Below are 12,019 nucleotides of genomic sequence, written 5' to 3' on the forward strand. Positions count from 1 at the left end.
AGCAACCCCCATCAAGTCACTGCCTAGGAAATAGTAAGTTTTTACTATGTTCTGAAAGTCATTAAAATTGCCTTTTGCTGGATCAGCTTGTGAGAGCAAGCTACAGACCAGAAAACAAGGAGACTTTTGTTCCTTACCTGTAATGTTTTCCCCAGACCCATACAGTGAGCAAGAATGCATCCAGAACCAGGAGATGTCTTTGTTTTTTTCACAGATTCACAACAGCAATCCCACATGAACTGAACACCTGAAGAACATTTTTGAAAATTCTTATTAAACATTCATTTTATTAAAGTTCAGCTGATAAGAGATAGGTTAATCACTGTAAGATCATGGTAACTTTTTTAAAAGCAGTGCTCAGAGTAATTATTGATGCATTTCTGTCAAATGGGTAGCATGTAGGATGATCTTTGTCTTGAGCTTAGGCATATTCAAAGTTTTCATTGCAGATGCAGGAACTGGATTAGAAAATGTAACTATGCAGGTAGTAGATGACTGCAAACTTGGGGACAGGGAGAAAAGAAGATAGCAGGGAAGCGGCAAGGACTTCACGAAAAGACTAAAATGATCTTGGTAAATTAGTGAAATGATACAAAATCAACAAGAAGAAATTCTGTAAAGGCAGATGTAGAGTACTATGCTTAAGGAAGTAAAATCAGATAAAGGAGAGGAAATATATAATACATAATAAAATGCATTAACAACATGAGGGGCTGCTGGATGATTTTTTATTCTTTGCAATATATTTATAGGAGAGTTGTATTCTATTCTGCTATACTCAGCACAGACGAGGCTTCAACTCGACTCCTGTGTTTGGTTCAGGGCACCTCCCTTTAAGAACTGGAGCAAGTCCAGAAGATTATTACTAAAATGGAAAAGTTGCAGATTATGATCTTTGAGGAAAACTTAGAAGAATAAGCTACGGAGAAACTTATAACTAGCTATCATCCTTTTCTTCTTCTTCACCAGAAATAAAAAATGACAAGAAGCTGGCTTGACTTGCAGTGAAGGCATGTCAGGTATTAGGAAAAATATTCCTGACCAAAAAGTCAAGAAAGTATTGGAAGATTGTGAAATCTTCACTGAAAACTGTAAAAACCAAAACTGTAAAAACCAAAAACCAAAGGCAAATTCTTCTCCAGAATGGTAAACATACATTTGATTCTGCCTGTGTGCAGGAAATCGGATGATTCTGAGGCCCCTTCCAACCTTACATTCCTAAGATTCTTTGAATGTAAAACAGAATAACATATTGCTGATCTCATTTATTTTTGTTTAGACCTTCCAAAAATGAAACATTAAATCCTGTGTTTTCGCATTTGCCTGCCAAGGAGTTTTACTTACAATTCTAATTTGGGATGTATAACCCATACTGCCAGGGTAAAAAAAGGATAAAAACCTCTCTTTTTTTCTTACCATCTACTTGGTGTGGTTTCAGTTTGGTAACTATGCTCCTGTGAACCTGCACTAACGGTTCTTTGGTTTCTTCGTCTTCATCTAAAACCAGCTTAGTTGTAATTGGACATTTCAGAGGTGAAGCATCTTCTATCTCTATCACCTGAAGCAGAAACAGTGCATGATAGGAATACTTCACATGTGACTAAACATTTTGCAAACACAAGGCTTAGCAAAATTGGAAGTCATCTAGTTATTAAGTGAAACTGTCAACCCTTTGCATTGTCAGCCTACTTCAGGAGACTCTTTTCCCCCACATGAAAGGTAAAACAGTAGATAACTAAAACAAGAAACAACTTTCTTAAAGTTCTCAGCAATCTTAAATAAAGCTTACAAATCTTAACCCACAGCAAATTACAACTCAAACTTGTGGCTTACATGGCTACATGTAAGCAGCTTTAAAGGTTACTTACCAAATTAAACTGAGATAGAAATATGATGTCTTAAACATCTTCAGCAATTTAACTTTCTAGCAACGTTTTGCAAAGAAAACAGAACATACCTCTCTCAATTTCTCTCTCTCTCGTTCTCTTTCTGCAATACGTTTTCTTCTTTCTTCTTCTTCTTTAAGTGCGTTTTGTGTTTCTGTTCTAAGCTTATCATCTTTAATAATCTTCCTTATTTTCTTCCTGCCTTTGCCAGGAGATTTTGAATCATCATTGTCCTCATCCTCAGAATTACTCTATTAGAAATCAAATAAACTAATCTTTAACAAAAAAATTATGACACAGACCACCAAATCCTTGATTTTTAGAGAAATTTTTTATACACAGGTATACAATATTTATACACAAAAATTTTTATATATAGCTAGCTTAGCTCACATAAAAAAAAGATACTTTTTTTTAAAAACAAGTTAGTCAGCATGATAACAGAAGTACCACCTTAATTATACCGTATTCCGAGATATTAAGAATAACTTCACCTGTGCAAAGCAGTACTAAAGGTACTGTTATTGTATGATACTAACTAGTGATTTACATAAAATAGTTAGATATTATAATATAAAATATTAATATATATTGAATAAAGAACTATTTTTCTGATCTGGTGGTGCATTTATTCAGCTATAACTTGCTTGTTACTTTGTACCCAGCTGCTCCAGATGCCCAAGTCCCTAACCAGTTGGCATAAGAAACACAAACACCTTTTCCCATTTAATTAACTTAAAGCACAATATAGTACCTTGTTGTTATTTTCACTTGAAGAATCCTCTTGAACCTTTATACGCCTTCGTTTCTTTTTCTGTTTGTAACTGCGCTGGTTTTCTTCTGCCTCAGCTTTCTTGGCGGATCTATTAAAAAAAAAAAAAAAGGGCAGTCTCATGGTAAACAAAGATAATTCACTGCTTCACTGACAGACAATGCTAAAAAATCACACAAAATACACTGCTAACCAACAGATTATATACTCCTTTCATGCAAGCAACAGTATACCTCCAAATTCTCTCCTCCCCCTCACCTCACGGGACACACACAGCAGCAGTCTATTCCAGACAACCTCAAAGAATCTCAATATTTTTAAGTATTATCTTTTTACTGGAATCCACCATTCCTTGATTGACATATTTGGCAAAAAATGGTCACGTTTCGTTAACCTGTTTTCCCTATTAGCTCATCAAATAGCCACGTACCACAAACTGTGATATAAATACAAAATTCTTGCATTTGCTGAAAAGTTAGTTAGCAGGCATCAAAATTAAATATAAGAAGTATCAAAGGATTTAAGGACTGATCCTAGGTCTCTTAAGTCAGTAAGAGTGCATAAATTTTACTTTTTCACTAGAAAACTAGATTATGCTATTAAAACAAAAACCAAACACCAATAACACGATAAGCATAGTGATGTTTTATTTGTACCTTGTTCTTGGACGTTGGTCATCTTCAGACTCACTAACTTCTTCACTAACTGCAGATTCATGAAACTCTGAGTCATTTGAATCATCACTGCTCACTTTGAAAATAAAATATGATTTCATATTGAATATTATGGTAAAGTAAGCAACGTCACGTATCTTTTAATTACACAACATATTGCTTAAAATCAACAATGACTGTAGCAGTTCATTTCAAGCAGCATAGGAGCCATTAAACATATCAGGAGGGAGCAACAGCAATAGAAGGTGTGCAGAGCAGAAAAGATAACGCGAGCACTAGCTGAGTCCTTATAAATGGCATATTATGTCTTTTTATATATGTATACATCTAAGAGTAATTTAAAAGCAAATGACAAAGCATTGTATTAGAAAGCTTCACATTTCAAAGACAGTGTGGGAGGGAGAACACAAGGAGGAACAGTATACAACTCTTCAGTAAACATAAGATAATTTTTACTTAAACGAGCTTTTGTTGCAAATGTTATTTTTATAATCATGATTCACTCTTCATGATTCATGAAAGCAACACTAATTTACTAACAACATATGCAACTAAAGTACTGTATTTTTGGCTTGAAATTGCTTCAGGTAGTGCAAATCTAAAACTGACTAAAAGGACAATTAAAAACACTCTTAAACAGCAGCATTAGGTAATATTTTCGTAACTACTTTTAAGAGTCATCACTGGCATTTATAGGTAATTAAAACCAGCATGCTATTTAGCACTTTTATAATAGTTTGACTTTGAACACACTGGAAAGCTGAATTGTTTTATGAGTAGCAGACTTCAAACAAGGATTGTTTTACATACTTGGGGAAATATAATGTTAGTAATGGAGGGTTAAAACACTGTGAGCTGAAAAAAACTGTACTGCTCTACTTGGGAACAATGTAATTTAGAAGACTTATTACTAAAGTAGCCTGAGAATTATTCTGGCCACCCCTTATTTGCACATTGCCACTGTATTGAAAATTAATTTTTTGAAAGAAATATTATTGGTAGAGTAAAAACTCCATAAGGAAAGAAGAGCATGAATGTATGTTTAGATAAAAAGGAGAATTGTCATGGGGGAATACATTAAACAAATTACATTGCATTTTTTGGCCTGTGAACACTGCTAATAAGTGTGACATGGCCAGCCTTACTGCAATGCTAAAAAGAGAAAAGTGCATCTTCACTGTACAATATACATCCTTACTTCCACTGGCACTGCAACACTGTCAGACATCTACTCTGACCAAGTTGGCAGTCCCCCACTCCCCTGCTCRGCCCCACAGGGGAGAAGGCTGGGGCAAGGCCGCCTTTGCTCTGGCAGGGCTCAACGAAAACGAGCAAAGTCAAGCAGCGTTTCACAGTGCCATCTGGTGATCAGCTACAGCCTGCAGCACTGAAACTACGATGGAGACATTTGCCGGTGACACAACGGCCTATTAACAGTCCAAGGAAAAGAGAAATTGCATTAGGGGAAGAGGGAAATCGATAATCATGAATTAGTCACACTGGGTTTAGCTCTGTTATTCAAGATTAATATTCAAGATTTAACAAGGTTAACCCAATTCAGAAGATACAGTAAGCAGAGAGAGCTGTTACGAGTTGCAGTCATCTTTCACGTTTCAAATAAAAGTAGTTATCAAACACAGATAAGGGAATTGTAGATTTAATACACGAGGACGTTTATATAGATATTTTAAAATTACAGAGTTTACTATAAATCTCCAGTCAGGCATGCTTTGGACCTGGTTTATAGAAACAAGTACTTTCTRTGACACAAGTGCTTAGATTAGGTACCTTTCCTTCTATTTCTGCGTTTCCCTTCTTTTGTGTCTTTAGGTTTCCCCTTTTTCTCTTCTCCAGACTCTCCGTCACTCACAGTGAGCTTGTGCCTCAGCAGTCTGTGTCTGTATCTAGGCTTCTTGGACTCTTCTTCATCTGAATCTGACTCAGAATTATCTTCCTTTTCATTCTCTTCTGTCAGAGACAAGAGTCAGTGCAACAGGCACACTGGTAATTATCTCCTTATTTAAATTTAGTAAAAATTGAAATCAGAATTAATTTTGGCTACTTTTTGTGCTTTTTCAGGAAATTATGGACAATAACATACAGTTTTACCTTCCAAGTGCAAGTATTTTACACTGTCTGATCATCTGAATTATCTGTAGCAACAATAGCGTCTATTAGTCATATCATTCCTGAGCTTTTGCATATCCTACTGTTCTTTATATATTATTCTTCACACATCCCTAGGACTTCTAAATTGGTTACAAAAATCTGACCATTAACCAAAAAAGAAGAAAAACATTCGCACCAGAGTTTGTGATAATAATCTGTACGGTCATACACACTGACATCTATTTGGCAACTAGCTATCGACACCAGTTGGTTTATTTTTTGTTGAAACTAAAGAAACTTTACTAATTACAATTTTCCCTACAAGATCTTTGAAATTATGACAGACACTACAGCACCACTTTTTTCCAGCTGCTTTTTGGTGCTCACCATCATCTCCTGGGTTTTCATTTTGCTTTCCAGTTTTCTTTTTTCCTTCATCTGACTCTTCATCTGAAGATGCATCCTCATCAGAGGAAAGATTGGCTTTGATTTCTTCTAAAAGCATTTTCTTGGCAATTCTTTGAAGTAAAACAGAAAAAACTATGTATTCCACTGTTCAAGCAAATCTATGAACAATAAATGTAATCCTATACCATTCAGAACTTCAAAAATAGGGTTGAAAGCTGAACAAAAAACGCGTGATGAAAAAATCATGGTGATAAGACAGGATACATCAGCAAAATCTCATGTTAAATGTAACATGTTAACTTGCTTTTAGAAAGCTGATCTTTATAATGCTGCTTAAAAAAGCAGTTTCATACTTGACAAGACTGGAGATAGCTATAAACTGTACAAATTTAAACATTTCAACAAAGTAAACCCATTTTTTTCCTCTGCTACTTGCTCAATTCTTCCCTGCTCATCTCTCCTTGTTAATTCTGGCATAGGTGTCTACATGAATTCTAACGCTAACAAGAACGCGAAGATGCTGCAGACCAAATCCTAATAGTCAAACTATCCAAGAAAAAAAGTTATCATGCTTAACTGACTTTAATCAATGGGATTCAGGTGCCTTAATTTCCTGAGGCACTGAATCTACATGATTGTTAACAGTAATAGTTTTAAAAACAGTGTATCGCTGAATGCATTTGTTCTAAGCATAAGGATTACTGTAATATGCATTAATTCACACAATTCAGACTCTGTGAGCTAAAATGAAAAAAAAAATATATATATATATTACCCTACATCTACATAGTTTGCCTTCAATTGTGTTACCATTCTAATTGCCTGGGCCCACTCTACTGCAAAAGAGACGCTGTAGTAATTGATGCAACTCATGATGTCTCAAGATGAACTGCTAATAAGTGCCTGGGGAAAAAAAACCACACTGAATCCCTCAAATATCTGCAAGCACTTGCCTTATGGCAACTATAGCAAAATACACATATATATATATATGTATACACATGCGTGCGCACACACACACATTTAAAAAATAATAATCTATCGAACATTATGGGACCTGAACTTTACAGAAAAATTACCATCTTATTTCCTGTCCAGCAAACTGTTTGCTCAGCTTCCCAGTTTCATCTCAGCCCAAGAATGTTTTCAGCTAACATACAAAAAGTTAYTATGGAAAAATGATTTCTTTACATGCTCTTGCAACACAAAAAATAAAATCTAATATGAAAATACATCCAAGGGAAAATATGAAATGATGTGTCAAATGCACAGAAAAACGGTGGACTTATCTGAGAACTCTTTTCCCCTTCTTCCAGGGGAAAAAAATCCTGAAAGAATGAAACCAGGCTTTCCTCATATAAATATTAGAAATATTATACTTTTCATTCCATAGTCTTCAATATTAAATGAAAAACTTCTTTCCTTCCTAGGTCAGATCTGGTCTGCCCAGCTTTTCAGGAGAATTAGTGTATACTGTATGTATATAGTTCACAATGGGAAGGTATTTATACCAGCCAAAACAGTAGTTCAAATCCATGAAACCGAACCACAATCTAGGCTTCACTTGGAATAAGCACAGGAACAATGATCTCTTTAGTACGGCTTCTTATGCACTAGAAAATTACAGTTGGTAACTTTTATGTTGAACTACAAAATATGTTTTCATGAATTTGTATTTCATTTTCCACCATACAACATGTGACCCTAAAAACAAAGGAACTTTTCAAAAGGAATTCTCCCAAGACATCTTTCATTACACTTCATACTGTATTTTCTATCTTTTAATACATTACTATTATCTTCCACAAAGACTTCAAGGCTTATGTATGCTCAGTTATTATTAAAAGATGGAAGTAAAATGGGTTTGTCAACAGCATGAAGCCATTTTAGATTGCTCAGTGAATCACAAACTGTCAACATCCAAAACAAAAAAAACTTTTTTTTTTTTAAATGGCTTTCTAAAGAAACACAGTCCCAATTAAAATGCAATACTCTTGGTGAGCTTTTAATTCCATATACATCAACAGATCACACTGTAAACCTAACGAAAACTTACTAAAGTCCATAGATCAGGTAACATCACCTTCAGTCAGTTTTTGCATTAGCCCTTTCATAGGATTTAGGAAAGGGACTTAAATAAGGTATTAAAAAATAAAAAATAAATATATATATATATATATATATATATATAATGGCAACAGGAATAAATGGCTCCTTTCATTAGGAGTTAAGACTGCATTTCTTCCATCTGTTAATGCTTTGCAGAACATTTTATTCAGAATAAGACTGCTTGGAATGTCACAAGTTGGTTTCTTTTTAAAAGCTTTTAATGTAAATTATTAACCTTGAATCCTACTCCATGAAACGCAGACAGAAGCAGTTTGACCACTTTTCATATTTAAAAAATAACATCATCATCACACTGTTGCTTTGGACAGTAAAGCAGCAATGCTAAAAAGAACTGCAAAATTTTAAAAATTTAATCCTCAAAGAACTGTCTAGTAATATTGCATCTGACTTATTTCACATCACCACCAATAGTGTTAGCAAAGTCAACAAAACTTGAATTTGTATAATGATACTCACCTTTCACACAAGTCATTTTAAAAAAAATGATTTTTAAACAAAAGTGGACTGTGGTTCAACAAGATAAGGCAGGGATTTTTATTTGTTCTTTACTTTCTTAAAAAATATATATAAACATAATTTTTTTTTTTTTTTACAAAAAAATCTAATAATGAATATATCATTCACTTTAAAAAAAAAACAACCCATGCACAAAATCTATTATCCATAAACAAAACATGCCTCTATTTCCCTATTAATAACCATTGTCCTTCATACCAACAATCAGCTCAACCTGCACACTGGGTAAACTCATTAGTTTCTAATTAATTATTTAAAATGACATTGATTGGTAAGTGATTGCTTCTATACACTGTGAAATAGGAAAAAAACGCTTTTTAGCTAGGATGAAGATTCAACCACTTTAAATCAAAAGGAGATGGAACTATTTATTTAGTGGAAACAGCTACATTCTCTTCAATGTGTTCTACTGYAATAATGTTAGACTGAAAATATAAGCTATTGTTCAGATGTCCAGAATTTAAAATATTTCTACTTTTAATGTAACCACATAACTGAACAGAATTAGAAGTGTAAATAGTATCAGAACTAAACATATTAAACCTTGTAAATGCATCTGACAAATGACTGGTGTAACAGCTTATATAAATTAGAATAAATTGAGTACTGTGCTCGTGGAATTGGTTTATGTTAAAATTATGTGTGGTTCAAAATAGCATAGCATATTCTTATTTTACGATATAAACCCATTAAAAGTGAACAGGTTCCTAAGCTAAGAAACTTCATACTTTTGCTTTAACATTTTAAAATTTGTTTTAACATCAAACTGCAAGTACCAAGAAAAACAAGTCATGGTAGTGTGACAACTCCCCCCTCCCATTTTCCCAAAGAAATCCATGAAAATTAAAGATATTGTAATATTTACTGGGGTCAAGGAAATAAAGTGTATTCTTGGCCACCCAGATTTAACAATTGAATACTATAAAAACCTTTAAATACAAAACAGAGAAAGCTGTATTATCTTCTGCACAGGACTTCATGCAGTAAAAAAACCTGCATTTCATTCTCATTTCTGCCACTGACTTACTGTGACCTTGAGCAATTCATGTTGCCTATTTCCACTCCATCTTATCTAAACAGATAGCAAACTTTGTAAAAAGGACATTTTTCCAATATGTATTTATACAGCGCCTTGCAGAACGGGGCCATAATCTCAGTCAGGGCATATAAAAGCAACTCTAGAATAAAATAATAGTATATATGTATAATTTTATATAAATTAGGATTTAAATATGCTTCACTTTTGTAAGAATGACACTGAAAACATACATTTTTAAATGATTTGGTTACAATATATTTTCTAATTTATGCTAAAGGAAAACATTAAAAAAAAGAAAAAAGAGGTAGGCAAACTGGAAGTTACCTAAGAGTTGCTTAGTCACAGTATAGGACTACCTTATATTATCCTTCAGACATTTCAGTAAAAATGAAATAGTAGGTGCAGCCTCTCATGATGTGGAGTTAAGTCCACACAATAATTTGCACCATTCTTGTTCATGAATTTTAGGGAGCCAATGCGATGAACTCATTTATAGCTTGTCAAAAATCTTGATGAGACAATGCTGACACTATAAAACAATTTTCCTCTTAACAATAGTCATAATTTAAGATATTAATTACAATAAATTATTACCAATTAGATATCAACTCACACGTAGTGTTCATAAATACCTACTAATTATACGTAGAAATAAAGTTGCCCAAAACAAGCCTGGGGGGGGGGGGGGGGAAGACACCTGTATGTGGCTAAAAAAAGGCACCATTTTTTCAGTTAGAGCATTACTGAATTAAATGGGCTTTTGATATATTTTTAAAAATTTAGATCCATTTAAAATATATTTTAAGAGATGAACATTTGAATGAAATGTCATAAGTGTTAGAAAAATAATTAGTCAAAACTGCCAAACACCTTGTTCTAAATACTGTGCTGTCTTTGTGGAAACAGTCCGATTTTCAAGCTGTCAGAGTTGTATTAAATTAAATGCTTGGACAAGAAAAATGTTTTACAAAAATTTATTGCATCCATCAAATACTTAAAGGCATTCTGCATTAAATACACTATGTACTTCTTAATGAACAAAACTGCTGCAAACATTAAACAGTACCATTTAAAAGATCAGAAGGACCAATAATAGATAATTACACAACATAAGATGAAAGCATACAGCACTGTCTGTCATATTATGACCCACTTGGATATTGCATTTTGGCAAAGATGATTTCAAGACTATTAATATTCACGTCATGCACATCCAAAGGTATGCAAATAAAAGAACATCTAAACTAGAGACTTGCAAACATGAGAGTTCCCACACTACAAATACCCAGCAGGTACTATGTACCCTCTTTGGCCTGGAAGAAAATAGGCAACTTATCTGAATAGTAGGTAAACTATTTAAACACTTTGTGTTGAGTAAACAGAAAACAAGCTTTTAACTTCTCAAAATTTGTTCCATCTTTAACACTTTATATATCTGATTTTGGTGCCAAGTACAATGCATGCTGAATGTAAAATTAGACTGCAGTTACCAGTTAACATGTCTGAAGGTTGACAAATCTATTTATTGACAAACACCTCCCCAACTCAGAAATATATATTCAAAATATTCTCTAAATAAAAATGTCAACAAAGATGCAGCTTAAACACAAATTACAGAAACTGATTTTTAAAACCTAAATTGATATTACTGATTTGTTCATTACCAATTGGGTTAACTCATTTCCCGATATAGCTCTTAAACTAATAATGAAGATCGATCTGTCAGTTAGCATTTGCACTGTAAACACTGAACTTTGACAAAACTGTATTGGCTAAATTATCAACCATAAACACTTAAGAAACAAACAAAAAAGGAAAAAAAAAGAAAAAAAATTCAAAACAGGACTAAAATTAAAGCATCATTTTAAAAAAATCTTGTATTACCAATGTTTACACGTTCTGCTTATGACCCTGTGCTGTAAGTCCCTAAAGAGCATCTTTCTTTAAAAGCTGAATTACTTCATTAAATTTTATGACTGAAAACAGGCAAGAACTATATAATCAGCAACATTTTGAWGCCAAGCTGAGGTCCGTAAAGGATATAAAATAGTGTTTTTAAAATTTACTTCAGTCACATATGAAAACATACAACTCTGTGAAACAAAGATACCATATTCTAAACTAGTAAGGCTCAGAAGCAGAAAAAGACTCCATCAGCAATTGTGCAAAGCTATGAAGCTGGTCCCATATATGCTATATGGCAAAAAAATCAGTTTCTGAAATACTGTATAAAATTCTGTTGAACAACTGTTTAGTCTAACTACAATAACTTCCAGAAAGAAACTCCAGCTCGTAACTGAGCAATACTTTATTTATGTTGTGCATTCACTAGTTAGGAAATGAAGCTTTTACATTTTCTAGCCAGGCTAATTTCAATGACTACAATGGTACTGGTTAAATTATGACATGTCTTAATGAACTAACTATATCTTACATAGATTCATTTTTATTGAACTTGAAACCCAAGCAATACATTTAGGCCACA

The 12,019-nt window shown here is 33.5% G+C and overlaps 1 protein-coding gene across 18 annotated transcripts in view; it reads right to left on the bottom strand.

Annotated features, from left to right (window-relative positions):
* ATRX (ATRX, chromatin remodeler) overlaps positions 1-12,019 on the bottom strand; it is a 95,116-nt gene that overhangs the window by 47,031 nt on the left and 36,066 nt on the right. For 17 of the 18 annotated variants that reach the window (XR_003256764.1, XR_003256762.1, XR_003256765.1 and 14 more), the window contains 7 exons: positions 5,829-5,959; positions 5,121-5,300; positions 3,315-3,408; positions 2,641-2,749; positions 1,958-2,137; positions 1,417-1,558; positions 138-247 (listed from right to left, as the gene is read on the bottom strand). Coding sequence is in view for 13 of the 18 variants with exons in the window: in XM_026086319.1 (XP_025942104.1) it covers positions 138-247; positions 1,417-1,558; positions 1,958-2,137; positions 2,641-2,749; positions 3,315-3,408; positions 5,121-5,300; positions 5,829-5,959 (946 nt within the window). In the remaining 5 variants the exon portion in view is untranslated. The remainder of the gene's footprint in view (positions 1-137; positions 248-1,416; positions 1,559-1,957; positions 2,138-2,640; positions 2,750-3,314; positions 3,409-5,120; positions 5,301-5,828; positions 5,960-12,019) is intronic. The other variant, XM_026086313.1, reaches the window with a different exon arrangement.

Source organism: Apteryx rowi, unplaced genomic scaffold (assembly GCF_003343035.1).
Source record: "Apteryx rowi isolate R43461 unplaced genomic scaffold, aptRow1 scaffold_69, whole genome shotgun sequence".
Taxonomy (NCBI): domain Eukaryota; kingdom Metazoa; phylum Chordata; class Aves; order Apterygiformes; family Apterygidae; genus Apteryx; species Apteryx rowi.